Source organism: Blennius ocellaris (assembly GCF_963422515.1).
Source record: "Blennius ocellaris genome assembly, chromosome: 10".
NCBI lineage: Eukaryota > Metazoa > Chordata > Actinopteri > Blenniiformes > Blenniidae > Blennius > Blennius ocellaris.
The window spans coordinates 15,579,351-15,592,208 of NC_137659.1; the positions used below are offsets into that span (position 1 = coordinate 15,579,351).

At 38.8% G+C, this 12,858-nt stretch overlaps 1 protein-coding gene across 1 annotated transcript in view; it reads right to left on the reverse strand.

Moving 5' to 3' along the window:
* LOC308135066 (sodium channel protein type 2 subunit alpha-like) overlaps window positions 1-7,283 on the reverse strand; it is a gene marked incomplete at both ends in the record, with an annotated part of 29,426 nt that extends 22,143 nt beyond the window's left edge. The window contains 7 exons of the mRNA XM_080502939.1: window positions 1,273-1,336; window positions 1,438-1,680; window positions 1,976-2,067; window positions 2,623-2,751; window positions 3,852-3,932; window positions 5,009-5,163; window positions 7,017-7,283. Coding sequence (XP_080359065.1) covers window positions 1,273-1,336; window positions 1,438-1,680; window positions 1,976-2,067; window positions 2,623-2,751; window positions 3,852-3,932; window positions 5,009-5,163; window positions 7,017-7,283 — 1,031 coding nt within the window. The remainder of the gene's footprint in view (window positions 1-1,272; window positions 1,337-1,437; window positions 1,681-1,975; window positions 2,068-2,622; window positions 2,752-3,851; window positions 3,933-5,008; window positions 5,164-7,016) is intronic.
* Window positions 7,284-12,858: the final 5,575 nt, after the last annotated feature.

Consider the following 12,858-nt stretch of genomic DNA (forward strand, 5'->3'; position numbering starts at 1 on the left):
TCATATAGCAGAAAGGCTAGAGGCAAAAATGAAAATACATTTGAAGCTAAATCTATTTATTTTGTGCGACTCCTCAGCGTTAAAAGGCGGGTTAACAACAAGGAACATTTAAAACCTCCCCTCTGTCATTCTGCTACATAATGGTGACAAGACCAGATTGACTTAATTGTTAGCATATCGATGATGAGCTCTCAATACCTGGACAACAGACAATATGCATAGAACCTGTAATGCTTTTGAAAAAGATATTTGTATTTTGTGCTAAAATGTTTCAACTTCAGGGGAAACATCTGCTGAGACAGAAAGACCACTATGTTAAAAATATCTAATTAAAGATTTAATATATCAGCTTTAAAAAAAGAAGAAGATAAATAACAGAGACATAATTGAAATGCCCTGCTTTATATGATCACCATTTTATTTGCTATCATCCATTATCTTGTATTATTAAGAAGAGCACCTAATGGAAGCCATTTGTCAAAGCGGCAGGATTTCAGATTCACACAGATGGGTATTTAGTTCACTATAACCCCTGAACTAGGCCTGGCATGGTCAGAGTCATCCTGTTGTGCTTGTTTCAAATGCATTTGGATTTACAGGATTATTCAGTGCGTCGGCTGAGTAGCAATATTTGGATGGTTTCACACTGCGCCTTTGATTGGGAACAAAGTTCATCACTGCACAGGAAACATACCTTTGCAGATGAATCTTCGTCTCCTGACATTTTTATCTATTGCAGCTATAAATCTTTGAATACCTTCTGGTATATTTTAGATTCTTTGCACATTGTAAGAGAATGCACGTTTGTCTGAGGTTCTGTTCAAAGTCATGAGTGCCAGTTTCCCCGTAGGACAAGAGCACAATATCACTCCAAAGTCAACCCGGCCTCCACCAGTTAACCTCATCATGTCACAGAGCTTTTGAGATGATGAAATCTCCAAAGACCCCCCAGTGCTCTCCAGCTGCTAACTCCAGCTGACTAAAGGGTTCCACGAGGGCCGGTTGATGATCCATGCCACATGTCGTCTTGTGTGCAGCCTCATCATCATTTCTCCATGCGTTATGTCGCTGCGTCACACAATCAAACTATTAGAGCTAAAATGTTCATTATTCTATGAAGTAAAAAAAAAAAAAAAACTACCAGTGTTGAGCTCTGTGCACATGCTTCTATGTATGAATGACATGGCAGTGAAGCGAAAGTCACTCGAAGGTGAACCTTGTCATTGCGACACCCTGCGGATGAAGACGTAAGCAAAGAGAACGCTCACTTACCCTGCATCACTTCCGTATCCACATATTAAGGCATCCTTTGCTCCTTCGACTTTGTAAAAATTTTCTAGAATAAAAAAATAAAATAAAAAATTAAATCTTGCTGAGGTTAATTAGATACTAAAGATACGGTACAGGTTTCAATGCAGTCGGTTTGTTGTGACTAACCTTCGCTGGTGATGAAGTCAGTGGTGGAGCTCCAGGTTCTGTTGTTGCAGATGAAAGACGTGTTGTTGCTGTACGAGGAGTTGACGCAGTGGGCAAAGCTGCGGACACACTTTTGTCGCAGGAGCCCCATAAAAAGCTGCAGGCCGATAAGTGCAAACACACTGAGACAGAAGACGGTCAGGATCATCACGTCTGCCAGTTTCTTCACAGACTGGATCAGGGCGCCGACGATGGTTTTCAGACCTTCAAACGAGGAGATAAGACAAGTGCATTGCTTGGCTTGTAACGTCACAAACAGCTGGAGAGAAGACACGTAAAATCTTGTAACTCTGCACATAAATTTGTCAGCGTGTTGTCGGCTGTACTGTGTTGTCTCCCCACGCCGTGCCTGTAAATACCATATATGCTGTCCTCAGCCATTTCAGTTGTTAATTCTTATTACTGTATCTTGGTCAGACTGTCCTTGAATCCTCCTTGCCTGACTTTGCTAAATCAGCCTGAGCCCAGTCTGAATCGGGGGTCATGAGTTTGAACTCACCTGGAATAACCGAGATCGTTTTCAGTGCTCGCAGCACTCTGAAGGTTCTCAATGCAGAGACGTTTCCAAGGTCCACGAATTCTGTCACGTATCTATAATTTGATACAAAGAGAAAACATGTCAGACAGAAATGCATATGATTTCTCTTTTCAACTTAAAGCCAATGCATAAAACCAGTTATATGGGAGCAATTTGGAAATGTGTTTTTTTCATTCTGTTGTTGAATGGATCCGGCAATAACACAGCTTTTTATACTATTACCTGAGAATATATAAATATTTTTGCCAGTAATTACATGTTGTCAAAAATGTGCTTCTACTGCTGATTCAGATTTGTCATGAGCACTTGAAACAAAAGAGCATTTTCCACCAGACCGAGGGTATTCTTTGCATTCTTTACTAAAAATTATAATTTCTTCATGAGTGCACACACTTTATGTTTCTGATTTTTCTCACAAAAATGTTATTTGTACTCCACAATTTCTCTATTCAAGCCATGTTTAATCTGCTGCTCGCATTACACATATTGAGCAATTTCACACAAATAATGTTAAAAACATTTTTTTCAGTCTCGTCCCTCATCCGTACACTTTATAGATGTGACTTTTTACAGTGTCGCTATAAATTATTAGTACGAGAGAGACTTACGCCATGACAATGACAGAGAAGTCCAGCCAGTTCCACGGGTCCCTCAAGAAGGTGAACGGCATTATACAGAATCCTCTCGCTAATATCTTTATTAATGACTCGAAAGTGTAAATGCCAGTAAAGGTGTACCTGGAAGATATTTACAGCAGAAGAGTGAGATTAATGCCTCAGCACTAAATGCAGTCAGGAAATCTGAGCTTTAAAGATTATCACAAAATTAGCGGTAAACACAGTTATATGACTTCAAAATAACCTCATGAAGGAAATATGTCACAGAATGACAAAATATGAAATAACATGCTGAAACTGTTTTCAAAATAAGAAAAGTGTATAAACAACAACCAATTTCAAAAAAGTTGGACTGAGCTGTCAAATGAAAATGTAAATTTGATGCAATTGACAATAAAACATGCTAATTTTGAATTTCAAGCTGCAATACGTCAAAAAGAAAAATGTCGGAACACGTGCAACAAAAACCTTGGCTGCTATTAATGCTGATGACTGTAAGGTGGTGCTACATCAGAACAGAATGGGACAAGAGTTCTCTGCAAGAACTCCAACAATAACTCACATTACTTTTTTTTTTTTAACATTACATGATGCCAGTAAATATCAAATACACACATATGTCTTGCACTCATATGATTTCTCACTTGCTGTTATATGTTAAGACGTTTTTGGTATTATAATAAATAAAAGACCTTTTTGAAATGATTGCATTATGTTTTTATTCACATTTAACGCAGCCTATCGATCTTTTGGGAACTGGTATTTTATGATTGTCATTTATACTCACAAACATGTTTCAAATACAGTACAACATATGACACTTGGAGTTTTCTCATTTTGTTTGATCTAATTATAGCCAAATCACAGACAAATGATAGGTTGAGATCTGTAACCTTTCACATGAAAAGAAGTCCGATTTTATATTCCTCATCGATCAATTAGTGTACAAAGTAAAATAATGAAGGCATAAATGCAGATATGTTGCATGCTGAGATAAATCTTTAACATCATGCACAGGACAATATTCCTTGGGTCGTCTTCATTCAATATTCCATGCCGTCTCGCATGCAATAATATCACATGCATCATGAAATACTTACATGTTAAGTGAGTCGTTACCCGTCACTGATAAATCAACAAACCCCATTGAAAACTCTATATTAGAACACATGTAACACAGTTGCGAATCACAAAACAACTGAAATACTGCTTATACTTACTCCAGATACTTGGTCCATGGTGGGGGGTCGGACATGGCCATGAAGAAGCAATTGGTCAGAATTGTGAACATTATAAAGTAGCTGAACAATGTGGAAAACGGTTAAGGAAAGCATATTGTGACATGACGATTGACAAATTCACAGAACAATGTTTGGTGACAATATTAACAAAGGAGAACGGAATGATTCATAATGATCCTATGAAATATATCCATTAGGATAAACGGTGACTGTGCGTGACATCAGCTTTATGACTGCAGTAAGAGGAGATTATAGGAAATGTAAGTAAATTCCATGTTGCATCAAATCAGGAGAGTGATATCATTACTGTCCTCATGGATAAGATCATAACAAAGGATCTGATGGACTTTGACCAATGACGTGATCATAAAAATTAAAACGTTTCGGAATGAAATGAAAAGAACATCCACACAAGTTTAATTGTAAAAAAAACACCCAAAAAACAAAGCTAATTCATCCCAGTGATTAGGTAATCTTGTTCTGCTTCCACATAAGAGCATATCATTGCAATTTTTCTATTTTACAACAATTACAAAAACTATATGAAGTATTGGTATTTTATATACATTATCATCACTCTGTAATCAATAACACAGAAGACATCCAAGAAAAAAATTTTTTCCATCCTGTATGAAAAATATGAATTGTCCGTCTGAGAACTAATAGGCAGCCATCACATGACGTGAAATCTCCTTGCTCTTATTTCATTTCAGAGATTAAAAGAGGGATATGAAGGGATTTGGTTTGTGATGCCAGAGAGCACAGTCACAGAGCCGTTTCAAAAATGGGACTATGGAAAAATCCAATAGAAGTCCACAGGGAGAAATCATTAAATATTACAAATTGGCTTATCCACCAGTGTGACATGCAAATACTGAAATCTCAACTAATAATGTGATAAAACTACTATTAAAATGACAACGCTTCACAGTCGTTGGCTCTCTGTGGAGCAATTCATGTTATTCCACATGTGAAGACGCTGAAAATTGTATTGGAATATTTGTACGAGACCTTTTTCTCATCGAATAAGTTAAACTATAATAAATCTTGAATGTTAAATCAACAGCACTTAACATCTGTTTTAGTTGGACTCAGCGAGACATGTAAAGAGCATCATAAACAAACTCAGAAAACACAAAATAACCTTCAAACTGGCTTCTTGAAAAGGATATGCATGAACTAAGATTTTTATGGCGACTGATCTGATGCAGTGAAAAGGACTAAATATGTAAAGTGCGGATGTGGAACTGAATCTGAAGATGGCCTTCCCTTTGTTAAGTACTACAAAAGTCTGCAAAGAAGAGAAAGAAGAGAAAAAAGAGAAACATGGATCAATATTTACAAAATAATACATTCTCAATTGATAAATAAAAAAAAAAAAAAAAAAAAAAAAAAGGTGACATGCCATTACATCTATGAATAAAGTTTCAGTATGTAAAGTTTCAGGGCTTTGTAGAGAAACTGAACAGCAGCTCTGAGTCGCAGTTCGGCTGCTGTCTGACAGAGTGACGAAGATGGAAAAGCTTCTGTTGTGAATCGACCTCGCCGGCGACCATCTGTGGACAACTTCTGCCTCCAAGAAGCGAGTGAGCAGCAAGCGCCCATACAGTAGGGCCAGTGCAGATAATGGAGGCAACTCCAAAGTGGGCTGAACCTTTCCCTAACAGATGTGGCATTTATTTTAATATTTCTTTTTTTCCCCTCCTCTTTGGATAATCCTCCCATCCAGCAGCGCATCACATGCCAAAACAAAGAGACCCTGAGAATGGCTGCCCACGGCCCTTTTTTTTTTTCATCTCGCCATAAGCGGCACATTAACGTGCGGCGGCCTGATCTACCGACTCTGCAAATCAAAACTTGCTAATCCTATTTCTGTCTCCACAAGAGATCTCTCAAGAGAAGCAGTAGCGCTGGTCATGATCAGCTCGCTGCTTTAAAGCGGCGCGTCATAAATTCGGCACAGAAAACATCTGCTGATTTTGAAGGATTGGTACCACGAGCGCAGATGACAATTTAATGTACCACTGTACCTCCCTGACGGTACTTCTACACCAGCATGTTCCAGTTCAGGTCTCATCAATGCCCATCAACAGAATTAAGATCATTTTCAGGATCCAGTTGTCTGAGCATGGTTCTAAAAATGTTGCCTCAAGACAAATGACGGTCAAAGTTAGTATCCAGCTAAGCTTTTGAAAGGAAGGATCTTTTTGTGGTGTTATAACACTTCTTGTTCTGTTATTGACTGAAACAACAAAAAAAACAACTGTGCAATTGACCAAGAAGAAATTGTGGGTGTAGTTTTAACAGGAGGGGAGATTACAACATCACAACATTAAACACTAAAGTGTATTTCAAGCTGACCCAACTGGTGTCAATTATTCTTTGAAACTCTTCGATTCATGTGTGAAATGTGAAGCACGTTCTACCTCTACAGACAATGTTACTAATACTAATCATGATAATTATCCATGTTTATCTTAATGCATTAAAACCTGATTGTTTAAATGAATTAGACCTGAGTTCAACTTGTTTTTCAGTTCCTCCTTCTTCTATAGACTATGAAGTAGAACTTCTTGCATTAGTGGACTGGTGGCGGTGCAGATTACTGTTTGGATTTAAATTCACAGTACAACTGATGATAACAACGGCTGGTGGAACATAGAGGAGTGTTGCCGCCTCCTATGGTTCACAGGATGTGCCAGTAAAACAGAGGCCACCCCCATTGGGAGGCGGCTTCCTCTCAAGCGCCTCCGTCTGCAGATGCATCTCATTGGTCTTCATAACGACAACGTCTTTCTCTTCTTCTCCTGTCTGGCGGCTCTTCTCCAAAACCTGCTTCATCCAATACATCCACAATCTCCCCTCACGTTCAAACCGTGTAAATCAAAAAGCAGATTTTATTGAATCGAACCAAATCAAAACTGCCTCAAATTCAAGGTATGTTCAATGTTAAATATACTGTTTACAGGTGGGTGGCATTTTATATACCCTATGGGATTATGGCCTTTTTAAAAACTGAGATACTGTAATAATATGGACTTTACCAAAGTTAGAATTAATGTCTTTTCTAATTGTTGCAAATCCACCAGAACGTCTTACCAGCCACTTTTCCGTCAGTCTCACAAACTCTTGACAAACTCTCACCTTCTGGTTCTTGTAGTAAAACGGATCGATGTCTTCCAGAGGCATCCCGACAAGTTCTGTCGGGATGTCACCGTAGATGCGCGGCAGCTGTTTGCCCGCCTCCATGTCGGCCCTGGGTTTGGGAGACTCCGCGTTCCTCTGAGCCTCCTGGCAATCCTTGGCGTTCTTGGCCTGCTCCGCCGCAATCCGCTGCTCCAGGGCAGCCAAGGATTCGCGAGTGAACGGCCGCAAGCCATCAGGACCCGTTGGTAAAAGCATGGCTGCCATCTTTTCATCCTGATTCTCCTGTACTAGAGTTTACTTACAGCTGCGAGTGGAGAATGGGGACATGAGGAGACACAGAGACAGAAGGTGGTCAGAGAAACCGTCAGTAATCTGCAAAGTGGAGCGGTTCAGGCGTGAACGTGACGTGAACTGACGTCTGAAGGAATCCAAATCATTTCTGTATCAGTAGAAGGCACAACAAAAAAGTATTTTACTTTTCATAATCGTCGCAAATGAAATATTTTCCTGAAATTGCATCCTTTAGATTATGTATCCAAGAAGTATTTTACCTTCACCCATAGTCAGCTGGGACAAACTCCAGGTTAGATGAAGCTAAGCAAAATGGATGGATTGACTCTAATGCTTTTTAGAACCTATAAGTTAAATAGCCTTTGGGTATTTTTTTTTAACACAAGTATCAACCATTTCCCTCGGAGTATTTCACAACCTGCTCATCAACAGCTTCAATATTGCTGCATCTTTTATAGTTATATTTGATAGTTTGTTGTGCTGTTTCAGATTTTCTCCTAATTTAGAAGAGACCATCACACGGTTGGTAATTTGAGTTTAGCTCAGCTGATCGCAGCTCACGACGACAGACGACCATGCTCACTAATATTCCACACCTACTGAAAATGTCGGCATTCCAGTTGGCCTCGAAATCATGATTCTGGACTGTCGAAGAAAACAGGACACACGTGCTTTCAAGGAGAATATGCTAATTCTGCGAAGAATAAATGGTATAAATGCCACTGTTTGCTAACATGTGTACTATCTTAACTTTGTCAGGGAAATACCTGCCAAATGGGACACTATGTGGCCCTGATACACACCTTTGGATTATGAGAGGAAACCAGAGAAAGTAAGAAAAACCTGCACATGCACAGGGAGTACAGAACTCCACACAGAACTCCACCACACCTACATATCATATGAATTTATATCAGGAGAAAAACTATTTTATCTTAACACAGCGGACAAGCGCCAGGAAAAATAAAATATTGAGGGTACTTGCAAGATACACCCAACAATCTTATATGGAGTATTTGGGGTCTTTGCAGAGCACAATTATGCACATTTCCTCCTCTCATGTTCTCTTAAACATTACTCAAATTTGAGCTCAGGGCCGTATGGATGCATACATGTATGCTGATACCAGTAACCACTTGCTTTCTGTAATCTCAGTCAAGCTACAGTAGCCATAATTCTGTGTCAGGGGGATTAAGTCCACAGTCTACAGCTCACACCGGGTGGTTTAACCAGCACTGGTTTAAGATGGCAATGGGCAACGGTCTCGTTATGACATCAAAGTTCAAATCTGCAACCAACTGGACGTCAGTCTGATACTTTCACATTAGTTCAGTGTTCCACGACAAACCTTTGACATTCTGCTGTTTTTCAGTGCTTACAATATATTCCTGGATCATTCCTGGGTAGAACGACACGTAATGATTTAATGTGAACTAGATAGCAAAATGGCGATCACTTGTTGATTACATCATAGGAAAAGGGGGGAAATGGGGGTCATGGCCATGAATAATGAGTGTGTGTGGGTGTGTTATATTCAATGAATTGAAAATGATGCAAATAATAATCAGGTTTTATTCATTCTGTGGACACCAACACTGATTTATTCAGATTTTTCAGATTAGTTAGTGTCTCTGAGTGAATATGTTAGCATTTATTTCTCTTCTTAAACATTCAAGAGACTAAATATCCAGGTCCAACATTTCCTCTCCTTAAAACAACTTTCTAGTGAGATATACGACGATATGAATTAGGATTTTTCTGTCTTTTATTTGGTGCTATTATACAGTATCAGGTCATAGTTAGTGTACGTCACTGTACATCACTGTATTTTACAGAAACCGTAACTCTGATAAAATTAATCAAACAATTTATTGACAAATGTTGATATATGTGAACTGAAGCAAACTATGACGTTGGATTAATTTTTTTTTCTTCTGAGAAACACTTTTGCACAATTATATTCTATACTTGTGTAAATATCCTGACTACATTTGAGATGTGTACAATGTACATTATGGGATTTGTCAAAGAGTTCGATTCTACTGCCAAAAAATGACAAGAGACAGACGAGACCTGTTTAAAATCTGCAGTCAGTTTTCCCCCTAACTTAACCAGTGGGTTATTTGTGCCCAAAATGCTGCTAAGTATAGAATTCAAAGCCTAAATCCTACTTCTAGAAGTCCCAAATCTGAAGTCTAAAAGAAGTACATCTACTTTGTTCATAATGGGTAAACTCTGTCCCTCCGGGCTGAGCATTATGACAATTTGTAGGTTATCTGATCAGAGACCAAAGCTATAAAAAAAAAAGATAACACTAAAGACCTTCCTGAGACCAAAAATTCACCCTCATTTTAGCCAGTGACAGACTCTGGTATTTTGATAACTCACAAAGCTCTCCAAAAAGAGGATTACTTTTCTCTGTTCCGCTTTTGACAGGAAAATACTATTGTATCTCATTCATTTCGACTAAGCTCGTTGAGTTTTCCATTTTCTCCTGTCCTGAAATGCATTGATCCCTTCACACATCCAGCCAGACGCTAGTTATCTGCTTTGACTTGATCTGCTTATTTGGCCCAGGTTGATCTCAGATCAGCCGGTCTCATACGCCGTTTCCCATTTGCTGTCAAAATAAAGAGGTTACGGACCACTTTCCACGTCATAAAGCAGATAAACAGGTTGAAAGCACGCTCTGTCATGGTGTCAAGACTCACGAACCCTTCAACTAAACAGTCCCAGCATTTCTTCTATCAAAAGGTAACAAATGTGAATTTACATGCACAAAGATGTCACCCGCCAGCGTTCACAGTTTAGCTTTGCATGCCGTTGGAAATGGTTTTGATGCATTGCACTCAGAGCAAGTATCTGAGTTGAATGAAATGTAATTCTGGTAATAGCCAGATGTGACATCGCCGTCATCTCTGGAAATAATTAAGATAATTAGATTACAAGTAGAGCATGCACAATCTCACACAAGTACACAGTGAGTCTGAAATATGACTGCTTAAAAGTGAAAAAGATGTATGTCATGTGTTTTGTTTGTTCTGTTGTTTTGTTGTAAACAGGTGATACATATTAAGAATAGAAAGGTCTGCTTGTATTCAAACTCTAGTTTGAGTCAGGGCGTCTGGTTGAAAGTACTTGACCTACCGTACTATTCTTAATTCTTCCTGTGTATCTATAAGTGGTTTAAAATAATGTTCAAAAATGATAAATTGTGCAGGATCATTCGGGAATCCATGTGCACTAAAAAGGAGATCACATATGACGTGACCTTCAGGTTTAAAACTACTCATAATTCAACGGTATAAAATAAATCTACATTTTGTCCCCTAAAATTGAATTAAAATTTAGAACATCATCTCTTTTCATTGGATCTGTTTTTTGTTTTCATTTTCCAACTTCGTTAATCTAAAACAAAAACCCACAACTAAATAATTTTGAGCACATTGAATTGCAGGTAAATCATCTTGTGCGGAGTTAAAATATAAAACCTCAGTGAGTGAAGCATAATCTCAGCATCTGTCCACTGGCCTCTTCAGAAAAATACATTTGTTATAAAGTGTTTACGTTCATCAAGGGACAATATGATTGAGGTTTAAATATAATGAAGACCTTAAACAACAACCAGTGCGGAGAGATAGAAGCCAGGCTCTGATATCCTTTATCCTTCATCTGAATCTCCACTGGGTGCACAAATATAAAGGCCACAGCTTGGGGAGATTGAATCGTCGTCACACTGACAGTTTCCCACTTTTTCTGTTTTTTTTGCGAATGTAGACGGCCGATCAAAGGTGGTAAGTGTAACTATACAAAACATGAATTATTATCCCTGAAAGGAAAATTGTTCTTTTTGGTTTATTTTTTGTTTTAGTTTTTTTAACCAGGCAATTTTCCCAAGTCTACAGTGACTTTTACAAAATTATTTACTTCTCAACTTCTGATGGGTGTTTTTCTGCACTAATTCTATATTTCTACCATAACTCGTGCAAATCCAAATCGTGGAAATAAAGTCACGAGTTATGATCTGAATATGCATGAAATTATTTTAGTCATTAGAAAGTGATTTAAGGCCGTTCCGAATTTGTCTGCGTTGTTTTTCTTTCATTTTAATTTCTGATCATACAACAGCCATCGAGTGACCATACATCACGAAATAAGCAATATGTGGCTTAAAAAAAAGTTTGGTAAGGAGTGAAAGGCTTGCTTGAAAGTCAGTGGACATATTGTCCTGACTGGGTCATGTTATGTGTCACAGCTTCACACTGGGATCCCAGGTGCACAGGCTGAACTGATGACCTACTTCTTTAGTTGAAACCTTTCAATGTAATTGCAGCAGATAGCTTAAATGCCTAGGTTACAGGAGATATAGACGTATAAAATCAAAACGGAGGATGGTTAAGTTCATAAACTGATGAGAAACACCCAAATCTGGAACGAATTCCCACAATCGTTCAAAGGTCACTCCAATGCCAGCAGCAAGGAAACCACCAAAGCAATAAATAAGGAGATTGAAAAGATGTGAGGTGGTTTATGAATGTGCAATGTATCACACATCACATTTGAGGTTACATTAGGACCCCCCCCCCAAAAAAAACCCAAGTGTAAATGCAACATTTTTCATCTTACTTTTCAACGTATTTCAATACTCCAAGTCATCCAGTACCACTTCAGAAAGTCTAATCAATGAGAACTAAAATAATAATAATAATAATAATAATAATAATAATAATAATAATAATAATAATAATAATAATAATAAAAGAAGAAGAAAAAGAAGAAATCCTTACATACTTACAGAGGAAACTTTGAGGTTTACAGCACAATTTCCACAAGTAGGTTTTTCAGGTTTTAGAAGAATCAGCAGCCAAACCTGTCGATCAAAATCCATGTCTACTTATTAAAAGGGTCGCATTGCTTTTTTTTGTTTTTTTTTGTCGTCGTAGTGAAGACAAAATAAGGGGGGGGGGGGGGGGGGGGGGACAGGAGGCGCAAAAAAAAAAGTGTCGCCAAAATCCAAAGTTGATCGCTCAGAAGTGACTTCTCGGGAAACGCCGGGGGTTTGGGCAGTTCGAAGTGAGCCACAGGTGCGTTGAACCGTCTGTCCTCCGGCCTCCCATCAGTGAGACGGACCTTCCGTGCAGGAGAGGTCCTGAGCCGCTGCGCTTTCCTCCATTTGTCCTTGAGCAAAAGAGCATGAGGGAGGGAGGATGAGGATGGATGCTGCGGCACCACAGAGGATTACCTCGCCTTGCATGAGTCCCATCATCATCATCATCCTCATCCTCATCATGCTCCACTCAGGGAGACGCAGTGGGAAGTGCTGCAAACAGTGCGCTTTCACTGTGGGATCTAAGTTTCTCCAAAAGTGTTCACCGAAGTGTCTTTTATTTCATGTACACACATTGCAGTTTGAAACCCACATCACTCTGAATCGGCAGTGACGAAAAATTAGATTTCCTCAAAGTCAACGAATTGGGATAGAACTCACTTCAGACAACGTCAGGCCGTCCGAACAGTTTGACCGTGTGGTTCCATTTGGATTGAGGGA